At 37.7% G+C, this 13,971-nt stretch overlaps 1 protein-coding gene across 1 annotated transcript in view; it reads right to left on the minus strand.

The window, feature by feature from the left end:
• Window positions 1–242: 242 nt before the first annotated feature.
• The window catches only part of RANBP17 (RAN binding protein 17), a 227,276-nt gene continuing 213,547 nt past the window's right edge, over window positions 243–13,971 (minus strand). The window contains exons 26-28 of the mRNA XM_063315799.1: window positions 6,765–6,863; window positions 3,099–3,226; window positions 243–798 (exon numbers count right to left, since the gene is read on the minus strand). Of these exons, the coding sequence (XP_063171869.1) occupies window positions 702–798; window positions 3,099–3,226; window positions 6,765–6,863 (324 nt within the window). The 3' untranslated portion in view covers window positions 243–701. The remainder of the gene's footprint in view (window positions 799–3,098; window positions 3,227–6,764; window positions 6,864–13,971) is intronic.

Genomic DNA, 13,971 nt, shown 5'->3' on the forward strand with positions numbered 1-13,971 from the left:
AAACAATGTTTTACCATTTAAAACACATGCTATGACATTTCTCCTAGAATGAAACACCTGAGCTGCATGAGTGTGAAACAACACTTTATTAATATTCTACTGAAGAATGTATTCCTATTTGTAAGTTTTACAAAGTACCACTTTCAGCATTTTCACCTTTATTTAGGCCAAGAGTTAATTCTCTTTCTGTTAATACTTTTCTTATTGACAGTGCATTTAAGATGAACTTTTTTTTAAAAAAAAAAGGGGTACACATGGTCATCTCGTTGCAAAATTATGCTTTCAGTCATTCCGAAGGCTTGAATAAAAATGTAAGGAAACAGGTGACATCATTGAATTCCTTCAAAGGAATTCTGAGAAACTGCATCAATTGGATTTTGGAACTGAAAATCTTAACAGATGCAATTTCAAGGGGGAGAAATACATATATTATGTTGTTCTTTGGTCAACTTCTGTTTCCGTACCATGTAACGAAGGAAGAGTCAGAAATTTGGATAAGGAAATGCAACATGGTTCTTTATGTCACATTCGATTTTAGATTGTTCCCAGTGTTAGAAATCCTTACATTTATGCCCAAGATATAAAAAGGCAGTTTTTTAAAAAAATATTTTTTATGAAAGTCAACATCTATCCAGCAATATAGAATAGTGCCCAACTTCAGTGTTTGTTCATTATTATTTAAAGCCATTTCCAGTTTAGTATCAGCTCATCATTTCTGTACTGCTTGATTCTGATACCCCCTCACAACGCAAGGTTTCAGCCACGTCTCTGCGGAAGATGGACATGTTCTGTGTGAATCTGTAATCAAGGAGATTCCAAACATGTAAAATATCTTTCCAGTTAAATCATTTAGAGTAAGCTCAATATAACCTGATGCCTCAAACTAAGACTGGTAGAATTCTAAAAACATATATAGATATCTTGTTGGCATCTATTATAAAATGATCAAAAATTACCCGTTACTGGCACAATGATCCACTCCAATTTTTTATACCAGCCAAAAAGTCATCTCATTGTTTCCCAAACGTCCTTAGCATCATTGCTTGAGCTACAATTTTTGTTTCAGTAGGGTTTTTAAAAAATTAATATATATGTTATTTATATTTTTATTCTGCTTCCCCATACATGGTCTCTGGATAGCTAACAAAATAAAAGCATAGCATAAAATGGAATTTTCTGGTGATTCAATAATGGTGAAACATTTTCTTTTCTGTTCCTCAGACTATTTCTATTTTAGTGTCTAATGCTGAGACTCTGAGAGAGCTAAAAAGGGTTATGAGAGAATGTGCTTTCTTGGGTGTATGCTTACCTTTGTTTGACACCTTGATTAATATTAAACTGATTCAGTCTAATTCATATGATTGCTCCCCATGTATTTAATACATTTTATCTCCATCACTAAAAATTAGACTTTGGTGCCATCAACCCTCTATTACACTGTTAGAAACAAATTAACTAACATTAGTTAGTGCAGCTTCCCAGGCAATAACTGTACCACTTCTAGGGCAGTCGTGGACACCCAGATGGCCTTCAGATATTTTGAGATACAACTTCCATAATTCTTAGGTGTCCTGGTCAATGGCCAGATATTATTCAACTGTTCTTCTGGAGGGCCCTGGATTGGGGAAACCTAACTTCTAAAGAAAATGAAGTATTTTAGCAAAAGAACATTGCTTGTCAAAAAGAGAGTTACTTCCTGATTATCATTCATCTTATTAGCCACCTCTTATGTTACCTGCTGAGTGCCAATCTGGTCTATCTTTTTGATGCTATCACCTGCATTAAAATATTATGAGGACAGCAAAAATAGGCCATGTCACTTCTGGGAAGTTGCCTTACAGAAAAGTGTTGAGGGCTATGAATATATATAATATGAAAGAATGAGAAATCATGTGGGGATCAATTTTTCTTTTTAATGTAAGTTTTTTCCCACATGCATGCTCCTGTAGAATAAAAGGAAAAGATGTCCATATTCTGAATCAAGTGTCTGGATAAAGTGACTGGGACCAATGAAATGAGATGCTGATAAAGACAGAGACCTTATAAGTGGATGCTTCCTGGATACCGGAATTGGGAAATTTACCTATTTTAAATAGTTGCACTATTTAAATAGTTAAATAGTTGCACTTCTAAAGGAAAGGTATATAGTTTGGGGGTGCTCCTGGGGTCATTGTTACAGGAGGTCCTGGTGACTTAAGGCAGGAATGCCTACTTCCAGCTTTGGCTAGTATATCAACTATATCCTTCCCTGGATAGGGACTGCTTATCTACTTTACTGATATTTATGTACTAGTAACCTCACATTATATTAATCTATATGGAGTCAACCCTTGAGTTTGGTTCAGAAAAAGAAACTGGTCTAGGCATCTGACTATGCACATGTACACCAGGACTGAAGCACCTTCAGTGACTGCCGATGATTTACTTTGGCCATAGCTTTGTTTTTAATATATAAGGCCCCAGAGAACTTGGGATGAGAACACCTGACTGATGTCTTTCACTGTCATAGACCAAGATCCTCAGAGGAAGATCCTCAGAGGAGGCTCTGCTGCATTTTCTCAGAATGTCAACCCGCAATTACTTGAAGGCAGGCCTTCTTGCTGGTAGTGCCAGCCCTCTGGAATAAATAACCCCCCTGAAATTTTGAGGAGCTCACATTTTTTAAGTAGGTGTTCAAGACCTTTCCCCCTCCCATTCATGAATTCATTTATATTGTTTTACATGTATTTTAGGAATGATAAATGTATTTTAAATATGCTTAAAGATACTATTTTAGAAGCAGCAGTATAGAAATAAATATCCTATTGAGTAAATATATCCCAGTTGTCCACAGAGCTCACTAGAATGGCTTTAGGCAGCCCTCTCTCAGGCTAACCAACATCACAGCATTTCTTTTGTGGATAAAAGTAGGTGAGATCCCCCCCTTCCCACCCCAAGACAGTGCCGTGAGCTTTTTGAGGAAATGCAGAATATAAATGCAATATATAATAAAGTACACCTGCATTTATGGCATTTAACATATGTTGTGTAAACCTCCAAATGAAAGATAATGCATGTTAAAATTTGTCATTTTACCTTTAGGTATTTGTTTGGCTTACCTGTCTCTGTTTTTTACCAGAAGGTTTTGCTCGACTCCTTCCATTAGGTTTCTGAAGCACTGATGAAGGAACTCCTGCTTTTCAGAAGGCTGGCTGTTTATCAAACTTGCCCTTAATTCACTGAAGTACTGACAAGACAATGGGAGAAATAATACAATAAAAATGACTGAATTTAGAGGATCAGTGATTGTCAAACTCTGACTACAAACCAGTTCAGTTTGGGGAGAATGATTGCCTAATTCCCACTGCCTTTCAAGATGATACTGTTCTATGGCAGGAAGATGTCTCAAGGTGATTTAATCCAACTTACAGCACTGGGCCATTCACATAAATATTTTTCATGTATTAATCCACATTAAGACAAGAGCTTGAGAAAATATGTAGGTCCCTTGTATCCTAGTGCCAACAGGGCAAAAAGGACAAGATTAATGGAACACAGGGCACAGGCCAGAAAGTGCTAGTTGAACTTAAGTCATGCAAAAATGGAAAGACACTGAGTCAGAGGCAGATTTTTAAAAGATGGTTTATATTCTACACATTCACATTCAATGAAAGGGTTAAATAACAGGAATAGCAGGAGTATTTTTTTAAAATTTGGTATGTGTTTATAGCTAAGCACAGTATAAGGACTACTTATTCTTCATATCAGCACCCTGTGCAGTAGCTTAGGCTAAGAGAGAATGGCCAAAAGGCAGCTTCAGGACCCGAGTCTACCCTGTACACAACAAAACCACTACACCACACAGGCTGTTAGAAAAACTGCACAGAAAATTGTTAGCACATCTGTAATTTCATTTTATGTAGCTGGTATTAGTGGTTGTGTGTGATCTTCTTGTCACTGTACTTAGTTAAAAAAAAAAAAAAGGAACAATGATTTACTAATATAAGCCCAGAAATTAAGATATCCTAGAATATTTCTAGATTTGAAATGATGAAAAAATACATGTTAAATTTACAATATTATTGTTGTAATAGCAATAATAACAACTCTGAAAAACAAGTACATCAGCTTTCCCCAAAATTCCCATAATCTACAGCCAGCAATGTAAATGGAAAAGTGTGCATTACATAATCTACTGCAGTAGCCAGAGTCAATGCACATTTTCCAGGGGGAAATCAACCAGCGTATTCCCAGGAAAATGCTATTGGTTTGAGAAAGGCATATCTCCAAATAGCATCTAATTTGTAGTGGAACTGAAACAAACGGGCTCCCATTACCACATTGCTAGCTTTTTAGGAATCACAGCAGTAAATGTTACAAGCACATAGAATATTTGTTGCTGGTTGTCACATCTATATCTATATCTTCAATAAATAGATACTTTAAAATCCTCCTTCCTCACATTGCTTTCTTAATCCAGGCGAGCTCAGAGTAACTGAATCCGCTCAGGATTTGTAGATAAATAATGCCAGGCAGATACATTTCACAATGAACCGGCATCATGATCATTAGAATGCAGCATTGTTCCAGAAGAAGGAAAATTGTGCTAGTCTCGTATTTCTTACTATTCATGATTACACAGCTATATCTCCTTGTGAAATATTTAATTCCTCCTTACACCAAAGCAGCTAAAATCAAAACCACATAATTAATATAGAGCCAGGCTAATATTTAATACTATAAATCAGAGACACTGGCTAAACAAAAGTGTTGCCAAGAACAAGATTGGGAATGCATAAGACTACTTATTTCCACCTTTTATAATGATACAGTGACTCAGGGCAGATAGAAAATGATTAGTTTTCCTCCCGAAGTAGGAAATATTGCTTCCATCTGTAAAGGATAATATTGTGATGTCATAAACTTTTTCTAAACACTGAATTTGCCCTTATTCCCTCTCAATCATTTTAAAAGAACTGCTTCTCGCATGGAGCTTGGATTTAAATCACAATAATACACCAAGAAGATGAATGACAGTGCTATTGGATATGGTTAAAATTGGATCCTTCAGCACAGGTGAATGATGAGACGGCGCTTCTATACTTGATATATTTTCTTCTTCTGTTAGTTTCCTACCAGAGCTGGGATTTCAGTTTGAATTTTAATGTATGCGGCTGCTGCTAATCTTAGTGTCTTATTTTTTCCCAGCACCATCTTATTGTATAGACAATTCATTCTCCAAAGCAGTAATGCACTGCCACTTGTGACTGCCCAGGAGATAAATAGATTTGGAATAAAGTCGGAACTTGCATTGAAGTATGGAGAACACTCCAGGTCAATATCATCAGAAACAATCCCTTAGCATCCACTGCAAGCTTGTACACGTACAGAATAGCTGATACTGTATTGTACTGAAGCAGGTTCCCTTTCAGCTGGGTACCCAACTTCAGCTTGTAGTCCACACACCAATGTTTGGCACTGCAACCCTCGCAAAACTGAATGGTCTGAAAAATGCTGGAGTCATCAATGACTGGAAAACTCAAAGGTTTAACGGTAACGTGGCAACTTCAGAATTTTTGCTGGGAATGGTTTTCTTTGAGAGGCTCAGGGTGCAGGTGGTTGGACAGCATGGTGAAACATTTTGAAGAATGTTCATTAAGTAGGAGGGACTAGACTCTCCCCTCATCTATTCGTGAACAGCTCAGTGAACATGCTCCGACCCATATCCCCAGGGCAGCAACTAAAACAAACTGTGCCACGGGTCTGGGACAAATGCATACCAGCATCAAAACATTAAAACAGGTTTATGCATACACTGGGTATCCAGTGAGCCTGCTTGTTCCATCAAAGTAAAGGAAAGGTCACTTATTTGCATTTAACAGAAAATACTGTGCAACACTGATCAACTATGGCATGCTGGGAGATTACAATTCCATAACATAATACTATCTGAAAGTATGGGCTGATGGCCAAGATGCTACTTTGCAGGAATATATCACTTGTAAGAAAAATATGCTTTCATTACTGAAGATCAAACTTTCCAGTCAGATCATAGTAAATTCAAATTGCTGCTAACCAATTGTCTAAAGTCTCTCTTTTAATTCTTGTTTATCACAAGTAATTGATTTGTATTACTGGATTTTCCTTCTATCACTATTGAAGGCTCTTCTGAGATGTAACGTACAGCATCTCAGGTCTAGGAGTTCTCAAAGGAATTGTTGATCAGCCTTCCTCTATTCTATTCTAAATAATAATAATAATAATAATAATAATAATAATAATAATAATAATTCCAACATATCTAGAGGGCACCAGGTTGGGGCAATCTGAGTTGAGATACTTTGACTTCCACCTCAAATGTAGGACTGAAACTTTCCAATGGATTATCTATTACTGGAGATGAATGAGGAAGTGCATCTCCCTGCAGCTCTCAATACAATGCAAATTTTGGTGAACTATCACAATGTAATAAAATAATGGAAATAACAACTATAAAATGCAAGCAGTTTCCTGTGATGTTCTGCATGTGTGGAAATAAACACTCATAAACCCAATGTCATGAAGCTCTTCTTAGACAAACCACGTCTGTTTTTCTCATATCTGAGGAAGACAATGGATTCAACAGCTTTTGCAATCAGAACAGGGCAGCGTGATCTCAAGTTTACACTCTTTGTGGGTTTCCATTCCAATTCTCTTAAAAGGGGGTAAAGAACAGCTTCTTTTAGCAGAATCCAGTGCTAAGTCCACAAGTAGACTTGTGCCATCTATAGCTATGGAATACTTACTTTTCCATTGAGGAGTATAAGACCCAAGAGTGGTCTTGATACAGACCACTGGTTTCTGCAATCCTCAAAAATTATGGTGTTCATAAGGATTGACATCATCTGAAAGAAATACAATGTTTTCTTCAGAAAAACCAAATGTTTAGTACTCTCATTATATATCTTTGACTACAGTTCTGGAATCCTTATTTAGTATCAGGCTTAAAAAAAAAATAAAGACAGCAAAGCTCTCCTGGAAAATATAAAATATTAAAGAGAGAATTCATTGATGAGGAATTGTAAAAAACTATTATTCCTAAATAGTCAGTAATCAATTTCTGTTACCTTTCAGATAAATATTGCACAGCCTATTAAGAAATACCTGACCAGTTCTGGGCAGGAGGTAGTTAAAGATTTTGAAGGTACTTTTACCATTCTCCATAATTTGTTTTGAAATCTTAAACCCATGCCTACCAGACAATACAAAATAAACAAGCAAAGAAGGCAGAACACTCACGTTGACAGTATCCTTAGCACAAACACCAGGTAATGCTTAATCAGATTAAGAGTATTACACTTATAAAATCTGTCCATTAAGCTGCAACACACTGCTGTTATAAATAAAGCATCCAGCCCAATATCAAACACAAAGAAAATGTGGAAAACCCTTAAATTATTTTTCCAAGGCCAAGAAGTAACAGTGAACTGAGTCCCCAGAGAACTAACCACACACTGCAAGCCAGACTGTAATAACTGCCCAAGAATAAGTCAAACAACATGTTTCACTAAATGAAAAGAGATAATCGGAGCCCTGCAAATCACTCAGAACAAGGAAATTATCAAAGATTGCTTGAAACTTCAGCACAAAAAGTACACTGTAGAATAAAAGGAAGGCTTCCTTTTATTACTGCTAGTACACGCAGAGAGCAAGCCATCATCATCCAAGCCCCCTGCCTTTGTAAAAAAAGTGACACTGTGCATCGTGTATGCAGTATGCTAAAATGCCCTCTCTATATACATGCCCCAAGAATAATTTTTAAAAATCTGCCTATGGGAAAATAAAGACATTTGTATATTACTTTGATATCAAATCTTCTACTATAAGCTCAGATAAAAAACAAACAAGAATATACTTTTTGCTATCTTTATACTCTATGTGGATAATCTGTCATTCCATCTATTAATTCATCCATTGTGGTAATCATCTAAACAAACAAACAAACAAACCTGGGAGCATCCCTGGTTAATTCCTACTGTAAAACCACAATGCCTTTAAAGAGAGTATTTCCCCCCCCCCCAGCAATGATTTGTCTAAATCAGCTCTTTGTTTGGGGACATAGGCTTAACAGTCTCAGATTCTGGCTGCAAACAGGACATCTTTGGCTTGCTGGACTTCAACAGGGTGCTGAGGACATAATGGAAAAAGGCATCACAGACTGTAGTGGACACACACATGTGATGGGGAAACCAGTTCCATTTTAGCTGTACAAAGCAGGGTGAAAGGGCTGAAAACTGAGAGGATGCTATGGGGGGAAGAGAAAATGACAAATGCTACTCCAGCAACCCACTTCCTGAAGGGGGCAGCTGGTAGACCTCCTGCTCCAGGCATGCACTGCTTTAGCTAGCCACGGAGCTTCTCCATCCAGCTCTGCACTAGATACCACTGTGAATCGAGCTTCCTTTCTACTTGTCATAAACACTTTCAGCCAGCCCAGGTTACAAACTACTCCTAACTAGAGGCAGGAGTAACAAAACTAATCTGCAAACCTTTATGTCTGCCAAGTATTCCTTTTAACTCCCACACAAATGCACATTAGAATGCCTTGAATCATTGCAATTTATACAGAGCCCTGCTGTCACCAGAACAAATGAAGTTGGAAATAGCAAAACAGTGAGGGACACTTTGGACTCATAATGCTTGAATGAGGAGGAGAAAGGAAGAAGGACTTTGAGAACACAAACCATATAAAAGCACTGGGATTTATCTGGGAAGTTACCTTGGCCTCTTTATTTCAGTCTCAATGGAACAAAGCTAATTTAACTGGGACCTTAAGATTTCCAGACGGAGAAAATGTAAGAAAGATTTTTTTCCTCCGTGATTCCAATCTACCCTACCATCTGAAGTGACCTCAGGCATAGTGAGATGGTGGACCACTGAAATGCTCACTGCAAGCAATTCTTGCACTGTGCAAAGGGGCTGGACTAGATGACTTCAAAGATCTCTTCCAACTCTATGAATCTACGCCTGTTGGAAGCTGTTTGCTCATGCTGATTGAAACAACATGTCTTCAAAGACCTGCCTGAGGAAAGAGAAGTTACTGGTGCTTGCTTGCCAGCACAAGGGAGAGGGATAAGAATCCAACAATTGGGGGCTGTGGTTACCACAGTCTGGATAGAACATCGCCCAGTATCACTGCCTATTTTGAAATCTGGAGAGTGGCTTCTTAAGCTGGCTTCATATCCAGCTGATATTAGATAAGCAGCATAAAGTCTGTCTGTGGTATACAGATGATAGAAGCTGCTTAGTGAAGCAGAGTGCCTGCTTCAACCTACAGTGTTTTCAGTGCTGAAGAATTTCAGGTTTAGGAAAGAATCTCCATCACTTTCAAAAGATGTTGCTGTCACTGAAAAAAGAACAGACAACAATAGGCAAGACATCAATAGCCAGAATCTAAAGTGGATTCATAGTCTTCAAACCCTGCAGCTGCTTTTTAAACGCAATACTAGCATCCAAGTGTCGATGAAATAAAATGCCCATTGTGATTACCCATGAAATGTAAAATGGTCCTGAGTGAATATCTGAATTTGTGTTATCGGTATCTAATTTTGCCTAATTTTCTGAAGTGTCCAGTAATGTAATCTGCTTTGAAAGAAGTATATAAATTTAAGAGGAGAACATCACATACACTTTGTATGAGTGATGTTTGTAAAAAGGAGTTACTTTGCTCCCCTTTATCATGAGCAAGCAAGCAAGAAAACAAGAAAAACAAACTATTAAAGGACAAATGTTGTGACCAGTTAACGGCTAGTGAAGGCTAAAATCAAAATGTGAATTTTTAAGAGACATGTCAGCACTGCTGCCTGGTGCATCATGGAGGGCAGGCTATTCACAGGAGGGGTGCCCCCTGAGAGGATAAGTGACAATCCACAAGTTGCAGCAGGCCCTTGTTCCAAGTTCACAGAAGGTCCTGGGAGACTGACTGAACTGGAGACAAACCTGTAACAATTTTGGAAAAAATTGCAATCAATGGAGAATATGAACAAAAATTAGAAACAAATGAACATGTGCATGAGTATGTATGTATGTATGTACATACAGGGTTAACATGAAACATTTTAAACCCGAGTTAGCACTCTGATGTTGTTGCTAAAAAAGAGGAGGGGAGGAAGATGCCATTGCAGGGTGCTTTTTCAATATACAAGATAAGGAAGGCAATAACAGAGCTTTCTGTTGCTCCACTTAGACCTTAGAGAGGGAGAGCATATGCCATGTCTAATTTTAAGTATAATATTTTATGAAGGGTACCAACAAATTCAAAAGGATTCAGATGAAGGCAACAATGATAAAAGGTTTCGGAACAGCTCACAAGTCAGGAAAACTTGAAGGAAATGAAAAATTTGAATTTATCGCCTGTCTTTTTCATAGGTGAATGATCCAGAATTGAGTGTTGCCTTCTGGATTGAACCCTGATGGAAGGTAGGCCTCTTTATTCCAGAAAAAAAGCCATTTTCTCTAGTAAAATAAACTGAAGCTTTAGATACATACACAGTAGAGTTGAAATCAAAAATACCATTAGCAGAGTATAAAAGGCATCTATTTCTTTTATACTGCAACCAAGTAAGTAATGCTCCTACTGTAGCCTACTAACCTTGTACTTTATAATCTATGCAGCCTAATCAGATTACTGTATTTTTAAATCATTTTTCACTGAATATAGATATTCTTGTAATTCCGATTCACTGTAATAAGGATGTAAAAGCATCTCACATGTCACCTTTTACAATTATTACAGGAGTTCAGGCTCGTCACCTGAACTAAACAGGAATGAAAACAGCTCCTGCAGTGTGGATCCCATGTACTGGCCATTATAAGTGAACCTCTGTCTCAGTAGCAGACTATGTGGGCTGTATTCAGGCATCCCAGAGTAATTTCCTGGCACCTCCAGGTGACAGGTTGTTCATGAACAAGCCTAGGAAAACTCTACTTAGGACCTCAAAGGCCAGCTTGGATAAAGAACGTATGATATCAATCAGTATAAGACAGTTCAATTTGTTCAGCGGTCCATTCTTCCTGATTAATATATATTAACAATTGCACCAATCACAAACTGCTGTGTATAGTTCTCACAAACTGCTCATCACTGGGCAACCTCATTTAATGTACTGATGATACCACTGGTTGCAGGAGGTCGAAGTTACATGCAGCCGAGTACCAGATCAACATATATTTTGAATGAGGCCCAAATTCAAGGACTTTCCCTGCAAAATTGGTTGAAAGAGACAGGTGTTATTAGCCCCTCAATAGCAAAATAAGTGATATACTACAGGGAACATAAGTCCCAGTTCACTGAACTAATTTGTAGCATTTCAGAGTATAGATGGGGGCTCACATGATGCAGTGCCAATTGAATCTCTGACAAATTTCTATGATCCTAGCAACCAGTCTTCATACCTGAATTCCATACACAGTGTTTAAGAAAAAGAGACATTTCACTTTTTGTGAGAGGGACGCGGTGGCGCTGCGGGTTAAACTGCTGAGCTGCCGATCGGAAGGTCGGCGGTTCGAAACCGCGCGGCGGGGTGAGCTCCCGTTGCTCGTCCCAGCTCCTGCTCACCTAGCAGTTCGAAAACATGCAAATGTGAGTAGATCAATAGGTACCGCTTTGGCGGGAAGGTAACGGCGTTCCGAGTCGTCATGCTGGCCACATGACCCGGAAGTGTCTATGACAACGCTGGCTCCAAGGCTTAGAAACGGAGATGAGCACCGCCCCCTAGAGTCGGATTCGACTGGACTTTACGTCAAGGGAAACCTTTACCTTTTACCACTTTTTGTGAGCAAGTTAATGATGGCTTCTGGCAAACATTTCCTGAAACAGATGAGTTTGGAATTGACCTGTCAATTGGATAAAAGCTTCTTGAACAATTTAAACATTCATACCATCACATGGAATCATTATATGCAACATATGGAAACATCAAGGTAATGAAACAACAATTTGGGTATTAAATTGCTTCTTAATCTTTTCCATAAGCCTTTACTTTTTTTTACATTTCAACGTTTATTTCTGTTAATAAGGATTATACCTACATCAGAAAATCTAGAAGTAAGGCTTGTGCATTTCATCAAACATTTCCTAAACTTTCCCCAATAATTTAAACACTGTTGATGTTGAAATTTCCTACCCACAGGAAGTTCTCACATAGAACAGGTAGCAGATGATAGAAAAGCATCTTCTGGATGTTTTGTGGAGAATTTGCAGTACACTGTAGAGTTTGTCCAATATCTTAATAGCAGAAAATAAACTGAAAGTTTTATACAAAATATGTAATTCTATACTCTATTGTTCTCCCTATTTTGCACTTGATCCCTATTCAGTGGACCACCTTGGTCCTTCAAGCCTGAAGTCTGTCCAGCTCTAAGCTAAAACATTTGCCTTCTAACCAATACAGGGGAAAACAAAACAAAACCCTCTTAGCAGGCTGAAGAGTGAAGAAGATCCAATTTCAATCCCTGGCAACTCCAGTAAAACAAAAGAAAACAAAAAAGAGTCTGGGGGAAAGATATTCCTCTGCCTGAGGCTTTGAAAAGCTGTTGCCTGTCATCACAGACAATAATGGGCTAGATGGACCCAACAGAATGTGCATATGGAACCACTATTTAATTTAGTACCTTTAGAGAAAAAGTCTCGTTTTAACTTTTGTCCCACCTGCTCATTTGTTTCTAGGTATGAAGACAATGCAAGATGGAGTACCACTTTTAATTGTAACTTATCATGTAGGTACCAAAGTAGAGGATATTTCATAGTAGAGGAAAATCAGAAATTCTCATAATGTGTATCTTGAGAAACAAGGCTAGAAAGAACATCTTGTCATTTTGAAGTCAAACAAGCTGATAAGGGGAAAAATTTTATGCTCTGTCAACCACTTTAGATGTAAGAAGTATTATCTTAAGCTGCAGCTTTATTTATATTTAAACACAGGTATGCAGTAGTATATGGGGAGGTGTTAGTAAACAATGAATTCAAAGAGAATTTAAATGTAGAAGGTTTAGAAAATGACAGACAGCTATGCTACAGAAAGCAAATCTATCAATGGAGCATAGATAGGTAGAGGGGAAGAAAAACAACAACAAAAAAGGCACAATCAGTTTCTTCCCTTCCCCCCAAATCAATGAAAGAGCCTCTGGTTCAACAGTAGATTGGCTCAATGGTAGATATTTGGATAAGCAAAGGAATGTAGATAAAGTTAGGATGATCCTTAATTTAAAAAAAACAAACTTATTTCTCTCATAGAATTCTGGTTTGATGTTAAGGCACAAAAACCAGAGAGAAGCTATCATAAAGATGAAGTATAATAGAATCTAGTACATCTTTGAAGGCCCTTTGCCCTCTTTATGACTTTAAATCAGGAGTAAACAACCTGCAGTCCTCTTTTTAGCCTTCAACACCTGAAACATGTTCTGGTAGCTTCAGCGGACCTCAAAATCAGTTAAAAACAGTGTGTGCCTACCTGCTCTTAAAAAAAAAGTTGCATTTACCTTACACAATGCTGTGAATTTACAAAATTTAGGACAAACATATAATGTATAATGGTAAGCCAATATCCCTTTCTGAAATGGAAAAGATGTGCTAGGAGAAGGCAATTTAGATGAGAAAAAAACAGAGAATTCAGTCCTTTTTCCTCCTCACTAATCTGCCATTCCTCAAATGGTTTGTTCCAGATGCAGGTTCCAAATACATATTTTCAAAGAAAAGATCTGCCACTCTTCCACTTTGAATATCTTTTTTCTGCAAGCAAGTAATATGAAGCTTATCCTTTGCAAGCAATATATAGTTTGGCCTTTATATCCTCAAACTTTCCATCTTTCCCAACTCCAAGGTGTATTGGAACTGCAATCCCCAGAATTCCCAGTAAAACCATACGAACAGATTGTTTAAAAGTATGTTTTTAATTTAGCCTTAGCTAGACTTGAAAAGAACTGAGTTTGAAAAGGACATAGCTGTCAGACCTC

This window comes from Candoia aspera, chromosome 1 (assembly GCF_035149785.1).
Source record: "Candoia aspera isolate rCanAsp1 chromosome 1, rCanAsp1.hap2, whole genome shotgun sequence".
NCBI lineage: Eukaryota > Metazoa > Chordata > Lepidosauria > Squamata > Boidae > Candoia > Candoia aspera.